Below are 17,313 nucleotides of genomic sequence, written 5' to 3'. Positions count from 1 at the left end.
GTCACACGGTGTGGCCAGCCGCGCATAAGACGAGCTGATGTCGATGTATAGAGAAAAATTTTGCCCTACCACCATGTGGAATTTTTAAAAGTTGAATGTTACATATTGAATTTCAATAAATCTATAATATTATTAAATCTCACAGGAACAACACGTTAACGACACGTGTCACTCCATGTCATAATACTCCCTCTGTTTTTAATTACTATCTCCACTTTCCTTTTTCGACTGTTTTTAACTACTTGCTCCATTTCCTTATTTGGAAATCTTTTACAATATATAATTTATTTCTCTCACCTTGTGGACCCAATATAAATCATATTTTATTAATTTCATATTCTGTCTTCTCCAATTCTCTCGATTACTTTTGTTTTTTACAATTTTTTATTCTTCCCTTACCCCACTACCTTCGAATTTTATTATATTCTCCAATTTCTCCTAAAATTCCGCGCATGGAGAAATGAAACAAGTATTTAAAAACGGAAAAAAGTAAGATTTATTGCATGGCACCACATGGATGATGACATGAAACCAAATGTAAATAATTGGAACATATATTATCCCTCGCAAATCTTGAAATTTTTAATTTTTATCCAATTTTTGTTCTTTTAAGTGGAAAAATCACATTGATTCCCTGTAAATAAATTTATTTTTACTCATTGTACATAGTATTTTTTTTAATTCCACAATTAATGTCACTTTAGCACTTAATTAACATTTATGAGTTGTAACTTTTCATTAACTTGAATTCCAAAAGTTTTTACTCCCTCCGTCCTCAAATCTTCGACCCTTTTGGCCTGATTTTAGTCCCAAAATGATCGACCCATTTGCATTAAAATACCTACCAATTTACAACAATATTTGTGCAAAATTAGCTTCCTCATATAAAATTTTGTTTTTCATGTATTTTTAATAATTTATCTCTCTACTTTCTAACAAGCCCCATATAAATTTATCTTTTCAATATTTTTTTATTTCTTTTTATTTAAGTTTCTTAATAACCGCGAAATCAACCCAAAAAGGTCAAAGTTTTGGGGACGGAGGGAGTAATAAACATATTATGCGATTCCCTACTTATTAATTATAAAACATTTACTAGTCCATATCTTTTTTTATCACTGAATTTTTTTCTACTTTTTATTTTATTTTTTAAATTTAAGATAATGTTTTCATCATTTCAAGATATAATTAAATCTTAAGGTAATTTTTTCTATTTATTATTTAACACATAACCTTGGGTATAGCCCGGGCCTTAAACTAGTTACTCTATTAATTTGTTTCGATAAAATGAAACTACATATTTTTAGTGTAGTAAGTGCCATTATGGTGGGTTTGGTTAAAGTTTAATTTTCTTAGTTTAGTACGGTACATGTTTTAATTCACGACTTTAAGGCTTGGCCCAACCCAAAATAGACCTCTAGTTTGGGCTAAACCTGGCTTGACTCATGATCGCCTCTAGTAATGGAGTTAAGGAAAAAAATAAATTAAATAGATAATGAATACTTTAGATGACATTGATCATAATATATACAATAGGTTTTGGACCTTAAACCTTTGTGTGTGTGTGCGCGCATGTGTGTGCGCGTGCGTGTGCAGGTGCATGTGCACGTTGGTGCATGTGCACGTTGGTGCATGTGTGTGTGGGTGGAGGTGTGTGGGTGTGCGGGTGTCTAGGTGGGCATGTGTGAATTGTCCGGGTTTATCGAATTTTTGTCGAGTTTAAACGGTTTTGGTATACAAATGAGTTGGCCTGGGTTATTATCATGTTTGGAGGTCGGTGATCGGTTTAAGTTGTGATCGACCTTTGACTGAGAATTCTATGGAAATTACCTTCATATGCAAATCATGAATTTAAATTGTTTTTATTTTGTTTTTAAAATTAATGACATGAAACGAACTCCATATATTTGGCTATATGAGGAGTGAAGAGTGAAGGGATGGTTAGTCCTAACTTGTGTTCGACTCCTCATCCTCCCCTCTGATTATACGAGGGGGATCCCCTTGTATCTTACCATTTTAAGAAAAAATAATAAAAAAAAATTTGACCATATTCTCCTCACTTGATTTATTTTAAATGGATGACACTTGATTTATTTTGAATCAAAATTATTTCTACTTATTCTAAATTACTTTTATAGAATGTAAATTATGTTTCTAAACTTATTACTAGTATATTATTTTTATCGATTATTATTATTATTAGTATTATTATTATTTTGTTGTTCTTGTTGTTGCTCTTAAGAGAGCCACAAGGGATTACTGGTTTTGATACATCTAGCTTAATATTGAGTAAACCGAAGGGATGGAACATATAATATCGATCTACACTACCAATTGCAATCAATATTTTAAAACTTTGACCAGGTGTGAATTGCAAATGTGAAGAACAATTAAAAAGCCACTAGTGAAAGAGTGATATTCGTCTTGTAGAGAATCTTAGGTGGATATCTCTTCTAAGGGTCTGTTCTCTTCGGCTTATTTTTAGTTCAGCTCTAATAAGTTCAGTTCAGTTCAGTCCAGTACTTAATTTCCTTCTCTCATAAAATATTCAGTTTAACTCAATTCAATTCATCTCTAATAAGTCCAGTACTTAATTTCCTTCACTCAATCAAAACAGACCCTAAATATCACAAAAGCTCTTGATTAATACAAATCAACCACATACAAATTACATTATACGTAGTATTATAGTGCACGATATTTGTGCCATGTTTCTTATACATAGATCAGAGTACGTACGAAGTAATAACATTATAAACATTACTCATTGTTTTATATTATTATACAGATATTACAAACATATTTGACATACATATAATCCAGACTTTGTAGTAAGAATAGTGGTAGTCAAAAGTTATAAGACTATGGTGATGATGACATGCATGTAAAACCCAAAGATATTAAGCGTCATATGAAGTTGAAGTTGCGTCAACTTCGCTGAATATATTCTGCAAACGTCTCACTTCTTCGGGACTTATAGCGGTGATTTGCGAAGCTATGTCCACCGGTAAATTACCACCGAACAAGGCAGTGGAAGTGGTTTGAAATCCTGGATTTGCCCCATTCAAGGCAACAAATGCAAGAGCCGGAGTTTCACCAACATTCGTTTGGAAGTGAAGCAAGGTTTGTGGAAAAATCATTACATCTCTAGCCTCTAATCTTTTATAGTATGCGACATTGTTTGCATCAATAATCCCTGCAATAATCGTCCCATTTATAAGAACGAGCATTTCTGATGTTCGGTGAGAATGTACAGGGATAATTCCACCCACCCCAAAGTCTAACCTTGCCATGGAAAGACCTAAACCATTTACACCTGAAAATTGCTCTACAAAAGCAAAAGTTGTGTTGCTTTGAAATAAATTTGTGGTGTCTTTTTCACCACGAAATCCAGTGAAAACAAAGTCATCTGTAGTTACTTTAGCTGGATCTTTGCAACCATATCCCGTAGGTTCCCTAGGAAGACTACGATCTGCAATACAATAATCGCCTTCAATTATAGCATGACTAAGAGAAATTGAAACAAAGAAGATGACAAAAAATGAAATACTCCTCATTTTGAAATTAAACTCAAGATAAGTAGCAATAATCGTGCTAAGATATAGTAAGAGTTGTGACTTACGTTCTTGCATCTCTTTAGCAAAGAAATGTTATTGTATATATAGGACTTTTTTGGTGCTCACAAATATGGAAGTGAACTGAAAAAATAAAACTAAAACAAAAATAGAAATAGAAATCTCCCTTTTTCAAAACGATTGATCTGTCTTATTCAAATCGTGCTCATATGATAAGTACTACTGATTAACACATCTCCAATTGAACGCATAAATCATGCTGGATGAGGTTTCACATGCATTAAGAAAGTTATTGATCATAAAATAATTGCGAGTTGATGTTTTGTTGGAGCTTATTTGTGAATTAATAGTTTAGTACTTTGATTTGATGGAAAAAAAAAAAAGGTACATTAACTCCATTTTCAAGTGAGATTACAAAGTTTCCATTTTCAAGTGAGATTACAAAGTTTTCGAGCATCAACTTTATTTTTTCATATGTTATGTGTGACTCGTATGTCGTATCCACTCAAAGGTTATTAGCGCGTCCGAGTTTGCTAGAACTTGCGCAACCGTGCAAATAAAAGGGTTTTAGACATGTCAATTCAAAGGGGAGGCATTAGCATTTGCCCGGATCGGACACGTAAATTAACAGGAACGTTCGTGCAAAACTTTCTCTTGTTTTAGTTTTTGCCAAGTAGTTTGTTCTCTGCGGTTCGGTGCTTTGCTAAGATTCATTTTTTGTCATGACGGCTACTTGTGTTTTGCTTTGGGGAGTAATCTAAGGGTTTTATTTTATTTTATTTTTTTATTTTATTTTATTTTTTTAAAATTAGGGTTTTTAGGTTATATATAAAAAGAAACATTGAGTTTTAGGTTACAATAAGCCCATTAAGCTATTATTGACTCCTTGTATATTCCTCTTCTTTCCTCCATTAAATTAAAGAAAAGCTCTCAAGTCCCTCATTTGTAGAGTAAGTCTAATTTACCGAACCACTTAAATCCTTGTATGTATTTGTTTATCTTCTTTATTACTTTCTCATATATTATTTTCATGGGCAAATACAAGTTATCTGCCAGATAAACAAATTTTTGTTAATCTGTTGGTATTTCTGTAAATATATTGAAAAAACGTGGTTATTTATTCAATACTTTTGGTGAGCTATCCAATTACTATTTGCAACTTGCTTTTACTGTTTGGTAAGGAAATTACACATGTACCCTTCAACTAGTACATGAAAAGACGCATCTACCCTTCCACTGGTACTTAAAAAGACAATTATACTCCCAGATAAACAATTCCGGGGAATTAACTGGGTATAGCTCTATTTTCATTGATCTTGTTCCGCACAAATCAAACATAGAACCGCTTATTTCATAACACCATCGACTATATAATTTTTGAACAATGGTGTACGTCAATGTACGAATATAAATATTGGAGCGCCACCGCCCCAGGAGCGCATGTTAGATAAGAGAACTAAAAGAGTAATATTAATGAAACAAAATTAATATTAATTACACCGGTCAACCCATAATTTTGTTATGCATTCTAAATCAGCTTAATACAGGTAATAAAATGTTTTATATAAAGAATGGGTAATCATAAAATAGTGACTAATCAAATTTCAATACATATAAGCAAAATTAAGATTTATTCTTGCTTTATTTTAAAATTTAGGCGAACATCTTTTATCCCTTAATACTATACCTATAAAGTTAAGAAAAATGATATTATGGGTTGATTGTATAATTAATTTGTCCAACAATACTCCGTAAGATTTATCAAGTAGATTTGATTATTGTTTCCTGTAAAAATTTTAAGCGCATATATCAGTTAAAACTTGAGAAATGTGATTGAAAACATCAAAACATCGAAGAAGAAGAAGAAACTAGAGAAATTTTATTGAGATAGAAGAGAGAATTACAGAAGAATATTGAGCAAAAATTATTGTCCTTTTTATTACAGCTAGCTTCAGCATTTATAAACAACTTATTTCAGCTAATAAAAAAAAGAAAAATAATAAAAACAAGTTTGTTACAACTGTCTAACTAACTAATGTTGACTTGTCAATATTGACTTGGACTGAGATCTTTCTCTGTTTTGGGCATGGGCCTTATCCAGGCTTCTCTCAACACCCCCCCCATGCACAAGCTAGACTGTGGGTTGAACAGTCCTAGCTTGGACAATAATTCTGAGAACGTAATTGAACATAAGGAAGAATCTTAGTAAGAACATCTGCTAACTGAGACTTTGTTGGCAGATAGGTGAGCTGAATCAAGCCTTTCACTCTTGTGAAATGACAGTCAATGTGTTTTGTCTGTTCATGAGAGACTAGGTTCTTTGCTATGTATATAGCAAATTGGTTATCACAATGTAGTGTCACAGGAAGAAGATTTGAGACACCAAGTTCCTTGAGTAGTCTGACAACCCATGTTACTTCAGCTGCGGCAGAAGCCATTGCTCTATACTCTGATTCAGATGAAGACTTGGAGACAGTTGGCTGTTTCGTCAATTTCTAGCTTATAGGTGAAGATCCAAACTGTAACACATAAGTGACACTCCTCCTTGAGTCCAAACATGAACCCCAATCAGAGTCACTAAAAGCCTGTGAAGTCAGAGCATCTAAACCCTTTAATAGAATACCTTGTTGTGGAGAGTGAGCAACATATCTTAAAGTGTGTTGCAATGCTTCCATATGAGATGACCTCGGATTCTGCATGAATTGGCTTAAAGTTTGCACTGTATAGGAAAGATCTGGTCTAGTATTAGTCAAAAATTTAAGCTTCCCTACTAGACTCCTGTATAGAGTAGCATCAGGCAGCAATTCTCCCTCTCTTGCTGACAGCTTCATATTCTGAGGTAGAGGAGTAACAACATTCTTTTCCATAGAAAAATTACACTCAGATAAGAGTTCCTGAGTGAACTTCTTTTGAGTCAGGACAACACCCTAATCAAGATAGCTTACTTCTATACCAAGGAAAAAACTTAGTTTTCCTAGGTCTTTGATGCTGAACACTCTGCCAAGATGCCGCTTCAGTTCAGAAATTGATGTCATATCATCACCAGTTAGGATGATATCATCCACATATATGGCTGCAATAGTAATCTTCCCATTATTCTTCTTGATGAATAAAGATGTATCACTATGACTCTGAGTAAAACCTTTTTGCTTAAGTTCAACAAGCAGTCTGGCAAACCATTGCCCTGAAGCTTGCTTGAGTCCATATAAGGACTTTTTGAGCTTGCAAACTATTTCAGAATAACCCTGCAACCCTTCAGGCAAGGTCATGTATATATCTTCATGTAGATTCCCATGAAAAAAAGCATTGTTAACATCTAGCTGATACATATTCCATCCTTTGCTTGCAGCCAGAGTTATCACAGATCTAATTGTAGTCATTTTGATCACTGGTGAGAATGTTTCTTCTTAGTCAATCCCAAAAATCTATGTATAGCCTTTTGCAACTAGTTTGGCTTTGAATCTCTTTATGGTTCCATTAGCTCTAAGCTTAATTTTGGACACCCATTTACATCCTATGGGCTTATTTCCTTTAGGTAGATCTACTATCTCTCATGTATGATTCTTTTCAAGAGCTTCTAACTCCTTCCCATGGCATCAACCCATTCTGAATATTTTGCAGCTTCTTTGTAAGTAGTAGGCTCTTTCATATTGGAAGCAATAGTTACCAATACTTTCTTAGAAGGAGGAATGCTAGTAAAACATACTAGATTACACCAATGTGAAAAATTTGCCTTCTTAGAAGTTTTGTTTGACATTCTGCAGTCATAATCAATCATCCAATTAGGTGCTTGTCTAGGTCTAGTTGACTTTCTTTGTTCTGTCTCATCTTTAGGTATCGAATTGGACAGGAAATCTGTGGTTTCAGAACCAGAGGAAATAGAAGAAGTTGGGGTATGGATATGATATGGAAGAAGAGGAAGAATTAGAAGTAGAAATGTCTATAGTGTTGTTAGAGGAAGATGAATTAGAAGAAATCGGAATATAAGTAGTATCTTGAACTATAGTGCTGTTAGGAACTGTAACTTTTGGATATCCCTCAATAAAGGTTAAGAAAGGATCAGAAAAAATGTGATCATTGTTTGTATTTGGCAAAAAAATTTGGAATGGAGAAATTTTTTTTTATTTTGAAATGTGAAAGGGGAAGTGATGTTCATGAAAATAAACATCCTTGCTAACAGAAATGACATTAGTATCTAGGTGCAGAACCTTATAGCCTTTCTAGGTTGGGGAATATCCTAAGAAAGCACAAGGATTTGCCCTTGGATCAAATTTGTTCTCCTTCCAACTTTAGAAGTAGAAACATAACAAAGGCAGCCAAAGGCTCTGACATGGGAAAGGTCAGGTGGAATTCTATAAAGTTTCTGATGTGGTGTGACATTGTTTAGAACTGATAATGGCATCCTGTTTATGAGATGAACTGCACATAGAACACATTCTCCCCAAAACCTTTCTGGAACTTTTGACTGAAAATAAAATGCTCTTGCAATTTCCAACATGTGCTTATGTTTTCTTTCTATAATGCCATTTTGTTGTGGTGTATCAACATGGCTAATTTGATGCTGAATACCTTTACTTGTATATAACTCAAGAATCTTTCCTTCACAAAATTCTTTAGCATTATCTGATCTAATACATTTCATAAAACAATTATGTTGTTTTTCAGCAAAAGCAACAAAGTCAAACAAAATCTTCACATAATCAGACTTAAGCTGTAACATATGCATCCAAGTCATTCTAGTAAAATCATCTACAATAGTCAAGAACATTGAACATTTATTATGAGTTTTGAAACGATTAGGTCCTCAAATACCAATATGCAACATTTCAAAAGGAGCTGAAGTCTTAATATGACTAATAGGAATAGAAGATCTAGTCTGTCTAGCCTTAGGACAAATCTGACAAATATTGTCACATAATGTTTTATTCTTTACATCAGGTAAGACATAGCCTAATTGTTTAAAAGGAAGATGTCCTAATCTTAAGTGCCAAAGCTTAGCATTATTACTTTCTGTGCTTGCATAAGTAACAGTATGGCTTACAAAAGCAAGAGAAGGATCAGTAGGAGAATCAGGAACTTCAAAGGGTATTGGAGCTATCCAATCACCAGCATGATAAAGTCCAGATTTCTGTCTACCAAGAACAATTTCCCTTGTCAAGGTAGGACCTTGTATGATCCAAGAATCAGGTGTAAACTTAACACTACACATCTCAAACTTACAAAGTTTATGAACATATATGAAATTAAATTGAAACTCGAGTACAAACAAAACATTTTTTAAAACTATGCCCTGCTCTAAGGTAACTGTGCCTATTTTTGAAATAGAAACTTCACTACCATCAATAATAGTTATAGTGTTTCCAGTTCCAAGCAAAGAAGAATATGAATCAAATAAAGATAAATCATGGCAAATATGGTCAGTAGCACCACTATCAATGATCCATCCATTTTTAAAAGTTGAAAAAAGACACAGATTACCTACAAAGTATGCATCAGGCTTGCTTTCTTCTTTTGTGTTTGTATTTGGTCCTGCCTCATCACCAGATGCCTCCAGGAAATTCATAGTCTATTGTACTAGCTTCTTGTGAAGGTTGCACTCACATGATCATCTTCATCAGTATTGCAGGATTGATCAGCAGAAAGAGAGGTCTCCCCTTGTACCATATTAGCAAATTTCTTTTGTCCTATCGCTATGAAATCAGGTGGAAACCCACACAGTCTAAAGCATCTGTCAATAGTATGGCCTCCCATCTTACAGTGATCACAATATATAGAAAGGATTATTTCCTTTGTAATTTGTTCCATTCCTTCCTTGAAAACCTCCTATAGAATTATAACTCTGAGAGTTAGATATGTTCCCAAAATTCTAAGAACTAGGCTTCTCATAAAACTTTCTTCTATTTGCAGCAAAAGCAAAAGTCTCTGATGTATTATTAGCAGTAGTATGCTCACTAATTTGCTTGTGTTTCTGCTCTTGTAGAAGCATTTTGTATGCTAGTGCCAAAGAAGAAAGTGGCTGCATCATCAAAATATTACTTTTGACTAGCTTATACTCATCCTTAAGCTTCATCAAAAATTGCAATAACCTATAATCTTGTTGAATCTTGACAAACTTTCCAGTCACATTACAAGTACATCCACTACAAGTACAAACATGTATAAGGTTCACATCATCAAGTTGATCCCATAAAACTTTGATTTTAGCAAAAAATTCTACAATCTCCTTAGTTCCCTGATGTACTGCTGAAATCTCTTCCTGTATTCCATACAACTTGGTGCAGTGGAAGAAACCTGCCCATACCTTTCTTCCAAATCTTTCCACATTTCTCTTGCAGTCCTATAGAAGAATACACTCTTCTTGGTAATAGGTCCTCGAACTCCTAGAATCCATCCTATCACCAAATCATTACATCTAACCCATGCCTTGTAAGTATCAACAGTAGAGGAAGGAACAAATAGAGTACCATCAACAAAACTCAATTTGTTCTTGGTTGATAAACCAATCACCATTGACCTTTTCCATGAAGAATAGTTTTCTCCATCAAATACTTCAGAAATGAACTTATGATTGTTATTGTTAGAAGGATGTATGTAATTAATAATGTTAGGATCTTGTGTGAGTTCAAGAACCCTAGAACTACTGTTTGAAGCTCCAGCCATTTTATCAAGTCAATTACCAGAAAAAAGTCCTCAATCAACCTCAAAACTGTTCACCAAACAACTAACACCTCAAAACAAAATTCAATATACTACGATATCCAAAAAATTCAAGAATCTTCAATCAAAAAACAAATTCCAATCAAACTTCAACAATCAATCTCTAAACAGAATATTCAATTCAAGATTCAACAAACCAATCTCCAGTAACGTCAAAACAAAACGAATTCAACAACTTCGTATCAAATTCTTGAACTAATCACCAGAACAAAAAAAAACCTCAATCACAAAATCTCAGATCAAATTCGAAATTCAAGAAAAAAAAATAGGATGAGAAATTATCAAACCAGAAATATAATTGCGGAAGAATAAAAAACATCTTCAAATCGAAGAACTCCAAGGAATCGTGGTCGTTGATCTGATACCATGTCAAAACTTGAGAAATGTGATTGAAAACATCGAAGAAGAAGAAGAAGAAACTGGAGAAATTTTATTGACAGAGAAGAGAGAATTAGAGAAGAATATTGAGCGAAAATTAATTGTTGTTTTTATTACAGCTAGCTTCAGCATTTATAGCCAACTAATTTCAGCTAATAAAAAAAAATAATAATAATAAAAACAAGTTTGTTTCAACTGTCTAACTAACTAATGCTGACTTGTCAATATTGACTTGGACTGAGATCTTTCTCTGTTTTGGGCTTGGGCCTTATCCAGGCTTCTGTCAACAATATCAATATTATTTGATTATTATTTCTTTTATTTAACCTTTTTTATTAAGTAAAATTTAAGTGTCTTGACAATAGAGTTAAAATTATCCGACCTAACTTAATCTAATAAATTTGAACCTAAAACCAAATCGAGCAATTTTTATATTATCTGATACTTCTCGACGTGAATTGACTTAATATCTGAAGCCAACAACTCAATCAGTTGCACCTCTATATAAAAGAAATTTTCAATCGGTAAGAATTAGTAATATTGTAAAACAAATATACTACCTCCAATTTTTTTTAGTTGTAACTTTAGGGTATTATTTGAGAGATATAAAACATTTCAAAGTTGCAACTAAAAAAAATCAGAAGTAGTATTAGTGAATCAGTAAAAATTATTTTATCACTAATAATAAAGCCAAGAAAATATAAAGTGGAAAGATCAAGCATACAGCATACGGCAGTATTGGACGAGTAATTTCTTACCATGATTATTCAAATAAGGCTGCTACAAATAGTAAACTATGTTATAGTAATTGCATGCCCCACACTCAATTTTGGTAACTAATTAGTGGACGTTGTTCTTTTCTATTTCACCAATAAAATCTCATTATTGTATTAAGAGTTGGTAGTCACAAGTCTCATAAGTATGGCGGTAAAAGCCGTAAAACTTCTTTAGAACTAATAGAGACCCAGCACCCAATTTCTTTTGCTAGTATTCCGTCTTTAATTGAAAATCTCATTTGAATTTTATTTGCACACATCGTCATTTTTAATTGATTAAATAGAATATATCAGTGCTAATGTATGTGATATATTAAGATCTTTTTTTTCTATGATGAGAAAATATGAAAGACCGCACACATTAAGGGTGAAGAACAAGAAAGGTAAAATGTATTCTAGGCATTGTTATTTTTGCTGAGTAAATGAACAAGCTTTGAGCATCTTTTGCCAAGTGTATGCGATTAAATTTGTCAATCCCTTTATTTGCATTGCTTAGCAACTCATGAAAGTTGTACCCCCCACCCCCAATATAGTTCTTGTGTTAGTGTAGTTAAGAAAGTTAAATTATCTTCTTGATTTACTTGTAGTCTCGTGTCTCGAGTCAATTAGAATCTAGTCTTTTTTTTTTTTTTTTTTTTTTTTTTCACTTTGTCAGAAAAAAAATTCAGAATTTAAGGATTTGGACTTTGGAACAAGTTGGTTAAAATAAGAAATCATATCATTTTTTATGGTAAATATAAAAACAATATGATTTGACCGGTTTAAAGTGAATACTACATATATATAGTGCATTTTTGTCAACTTAAAGTGAATATAAGAGAGTGAGGAATAACTCAAGTGGTGTATATATATATATATATATATATATATATATATATATACCTCAAAATTTTCATAAAACAGCATATATATATTGGCGATTAGGGATACATGAAAGTGTTGAGGAATAATTTTTTTATGTGAATTAGAATTGTAATTTAGAGACAAAGAGTGATATAGCAGTGAAATTATATTGTTCATAGTTCATATCAAATAGAGTTTATATCCAAAGAAAGCATCTTTTTTTTTTTTTTTTTTTTTTTTTTTTTTTTTTTTTTTTTGCTATGAGTATATAAATCCCAGATGAGTTATCTCTTCATAGAGAAGAGCATTATGATAAGCTGTATAACATATTTGGGGAGTTCCTTGTTTTGTCGATTGATTTTAATTTTGAAATATGCATAATACTTGAGATATCAAACAAAATTTATCAATCGTGGAAATTACAAAGTTTTCTATAGTGAAATATATTGACAGAATTTCTCATCAACTCTACTAAAACACGTTACAAATAAATAAAAAACAACCTATTAACTCATTAGAGTAGATAGCTAAATATTAAGAGAAAGGATAGAGAATGGCTATTTGCGACTACAGAAACCTAAAAATTAAGAGTACTACAAGAAAGAGAGAGGTTAGATAAGATAAGCCTACCAACTAATAGTTGACCTCCTATCTCATAATTAAAGTTTTGTTGTAAAAATATTAAAGTTTTATTATACAATGTAAAATATCATACTTTATCTGTCCGACTTGCACCGTATTAATATTTGCTATTATTCTCAATTTTTGTTTGATCATCTTTAACGAATGACATTTATGGCAAAATATAGTCGATTTTAAACATGTTAGATTCATCTCAGTGCATATTTTTAAAATGCATATAAGCATTTAATATCTTTTCCTTTTTAGTATCAAGTTGGGAATTTATCAACAATTCATGAGTAAATCGGTGTAATAAATGTTTATCTATTGTCAATTCTTTTCACTTTTATCTTCTTATATGCAGTCCTTAGAGCTGCACATATCTTTTTCCTTTTTAAAATATCACTTTTTATAATTTTCAAATAAAAATTAAATGTACTTCCTCTGTTTTTCTTTTATTACATCACTAGGTTAGAACCCGTGCGATGCACGGTTTATATAAAACCTATTTTTAATTTATATATTTTAAAAATAAATCGCTATTATACATGAATATAAATAAGAATTACGTAAATTTTGTAATTTTAAATTTTTTTATTTTCATTAAAATTATGATATAGAATCTGTTCAACGTTGTCTAATTTATAATTCAATGTAGGAGGTCATTTATTAGTGTGCTATTTAGTATTGTTTCAATTTCCTTGATAAATTGATAGGTTTTAGTTATAATGTAGAAGCTTTCAATATTTAAATTTCAAAAATGTTAAATATGATAGCTTTATAAAAAAAAAAAAATGACATCATCGTTGCATTTAGGCGGGAAATTTTTTATTGAGAAAACGACATGTAGGCATTGGTGAGGTCAGCATCTTCTGTTTTAGTAATAGTTAAATAGATAAGGACTTTTACACTATTCACTTAATCTTCTTTGACCATCATTTGTGATACATCCATTTGGAAAAACATAGTCATGTGGGATCTAATTAGACTCGTCTCAAAATCTTCTTTTCAAATATCAATTTTTTTTATAATTTTTACAAAGTATAATAGAAGATATTAATAGCTATAATAATACATTGACAAGGGTGAAATCCATTATAGTGCAATAAAAAATCAACGGAGAAAGTATATGTTAATAATTAAAAAATTTCTTTTACTGCATAAATTAAAGATTAAAGTTATGCATTCCTAAAAGTAATTCACATGTTGCAAGTAAAACAAGATAAAGGAAGTAATCCTTATTTATAAATCCCATTTTATCTAAAAATCGGAGGTAGCATATATTTTTCTCATTTAAAATTTAATCAACAATATTTCACTATTTTTTTTTCATACATGTTTTTCATTTTACCTCAAATCAATAATCAAACACTACAATCATATACTACCTCCGTTAATTATTATGTGTAATTAACGGAGGTAGTACTTCGTATATTTGTATTCACTTCTCCATCCTATATATATTACATGCATTGAGGAAATGTGACTTTTATGTAGGGATGAATAAGTAATAATGATCTTAAAATTTGTTAAATATGTGTTAGGTCCGCACTCGCAAACTAAGAGAAAGAGCCCACTTTATAACAAGTTCAAATGAGGTTCCGTCGCAAAAACCATATGGCAACAGGAGGAGTAGTCCCTTAGCCTTATAAAGTGATTAACTCTCTCTTTTTCAACCAATATGGGACAATTACGTTACATGTGGTGATTTTTAAGAGATCTATTCTTCAACATAAAAAATTTACCAAAAAACAAATTACCTTAAAATTTAGATAAAACTCGCCCTCTCTCTATTACAATATTACTTGTTTAGGCCTTGTACTTCACATAAAAAAATGATATTAAATAAAAATAATTTCAATTCAGTATAATTGATTTCAATTCAGTAAAAATAATTTCAGTTCAGTAAAAATAAGTCCAGTTCAGTAAAATTCAGTAATTATAAAGAATAAATATAATAGAAAATCAGTAAAAGTGATTTCAGCTCAACAAAAATAATTTCAGTTCAGTAAAATTAATTTTAGTTTAGTAAAAATAATTTAAGTTCAGTAAAAATATAATCAGTTTAGTAAAGATATTTAAGTTCAGTAAAAATAATTTCAATTAAGCAAAAATAAGGTGAAGTAAATGGGGTCTTACTCACCGAATTTGTTTACTCCCTTCGTGTTTTAATAAGTGTATAGTTTGACCAAACACGCATATAGAGACATGACTTTGATCATTAATTTATCCTATCATATGTTAATAAAATTATAGGAAAATTCATATTATGAAAGTATACATTATAACGAATCCAACAACGTATTATGCAACATCATTTGTTTTTTTTTATATATTAGTGAATTAATTAAGTCAAAACCATTATCTTTCAAAAAAAAAGAAAAAAAAAAATTCGTTATGTGAATAGTGAAAATAATCATACTGTAACACTTATTAAAATACATAGGGAGTAGTATTCATTTTATTTTGAAGAAATAGTGACTTTTTTGAATAAAATAAATATATATTTACAGAATTATAGATTCATTCAAGTGACAATAATTTGAGTGGGCGACAAAGTTGACAAGTTATTACACCAACTTTGATCCTTCTTTGTATCTTCCCTATTTCACTATGTCATGACTGCTTTCTTGATCCCGTTTCTCCGATCCCTTTGTCCCTATAGTGCTTCGTCTCTCTTTTCCTTCACAACCGCAAGCCCGGCCCTCAAGGCTTCACCACCACCACGACACCGCGAACTTTACCTGTATTTTCAAGGAAGCGCACGCAGCAAGCGATATCATAGAAAAGGGAGATCGATCTAGCTAGCTGAAAGACCTTAATTCAGATCACTAGCTACAAGAAGTGTAGTAACAAAAGGTAAATATCTTCCCATGTTATGCATATATTTTCCGTTCTTCTTTCTAGAATGCATGACAACTAAATCTGGAGTATTCTAGCTAATATGTACATGTTCTAATCTAAGCTAAACTTCAAGTGGGTAAAACACTAAAACTTTTATGATTGCTTTATTAATGACTTTATTGTTATTATAGTTGTTCATGTTCATCAATATAGTTATAGTACACTTTTGATAAAATTGGTGCCTTGGTTGTCAACCTTGTTTTTGAAAGAGCCCAAATCCAACATTAGTTTGGGAACATCCTCATAAATCAATTGAATTAAATGATGTAATTTGTCAACCTTGTGACCATCTAATATACTACGTATGATTTTTACTTTGCCTCCTTTTGGTTAAAAAGATTTGAATTTAGAAAATAATCGGATTGGATAGATTTTGGTTTAACTTAGACGAATAAGAATAGTATAACCTTTTTTTTTTAATAAATGAGTATAAATACTGGAAAAGGAAGATCATTTGCTTCTAAGACAATGTTTTTCACACGTCCATCCAAATACTCAAGGTTATACTTTTATCCATTATAATTATTTTGCCTTTTACCACGGTTACTACATCCCTCAGAATTCATAATATGGAGTATAATTTGTAATCAATTTGAAAATAAAATAGTTTTAAATTTTTAATGACTTTAATGATAAAAATATTTTTTTTTAATAAAATTAATTCAGTAATAGAAAGTCATAAAACATGTACAAATAAAATCTAAATTTCTAATGACTTTGATGATGAGGATGAGAGCTTAACAATTTGCATAATGGTGGATCCGTGGGTCCATAAGACCATGACTTATGGAGCTAGTCATGGTCCCAGTGTTGGTCACAAATTGATATGGAGTGTTTATAAACAACTATATCCACTGATGCAATAATGCTAAGTTCAGATAATACGGCCAATGCCTGATCATTTTGCTTCGATATGTTGATATGTAATAACTTTGAGGGAGACTATTTTGTGTCAAATGAAAATAAGTTGTCAAAAGTAACCGACACAGTAACATAGTGCTAAATTTCGTTCCTACATAGTGCTAAATTTCGTTCCTAACATTTTCGGATAATAACAATAAAAAATAAAAATATATAGTAACTTTGGTAAAAGGAAATTTTATTTAGAATTACTTTAACGATAGGGTCATTTATGAATAATTACTTTTTTTTTTTTTTTTTTATGAAACATTTGGGTAACACTACTCACTAACGTTTTTCGTCCAATTAAGACATTAATGGGCCTAATTTTCACTTTTTCCACTTAATTAACTCCCCTAACTATCTTCTCTCCTCCTAATTAATTTCCCTCCATTCTCACTCCCTTCTTTCACCTTCCTCATTTCACCTTGAACTCAAATACCCCAAATTAATTTGAACCCATAAACCCTAATGTGAATCACTAATTTTATTGAATTCAATTGATCTCAAAGCCAAAATAACTGAAACCCAGAACTCAATTAAACCCCCAAACCCTAGAAATCAAAATCTCCAAATTTATTTGAACTTATAAACCCTAA

At 31.5% G+C, this 17,313-nt stretch overlaps 2 protein-coding genes across 2 annotated transcripts; both read right to left on the bottom strand.

Annotated features, from left to right (window-relative positions):
• Positions 1 to 2,900: 2,900 nt before the first annotated feature.
• LOC145592294 (auxin-binding protein ABP19a-like) lies at positions 2,901 to 3,632 on the bottom strand. The gene has a single exon (XM_081648740.1). It carries the CDS (start codon positions 3,630 to 3,632, stop codon positions 2,901 to 2,903), a length of 732 nt encoding a protein of 243 aa, XP_081504866.1.
• Positions 3,633 to 9,441: 5,809 nt separating this feature from the next.
• Positions 9,442 to 10,235, bottom strand: LOC145592293 (uncharacterized). The gene is made up of 2 exons (XM_081648739.1): positions 9,817 to 10,235; positions 9,442 to 9,715 (listed from the first exon to the last, which is right to left on the bottom strand). The coding sequence occupies exons 1-2, from the start codon at positions 10,233 to 10,235 to the stop codon at positions 9,442 to 9,444; spliced, it is 693 nt and encodes a 230-aa protein (XP_081504865.1).
• Positions 10,236 to 17,313: the final 7,078 nt, after the last annotated feature.

This window comes from Chenopodium album, chromosome 18 (assembly GCF_948465745.1).
Source record: "Chenopodium album chromosome 18, dcCheAlbu1.1, whole genome shotgun sequence".
NCBI lineage: Eukaryota > Viridiplantae > Streptophyta > Magnoliopsida > Caryophyllales > Amaranthaceae > Chenopodium > Chenopodium album.
This window is presented reverse-complemented; position numbering and strand designations above follow the sequence as displayed.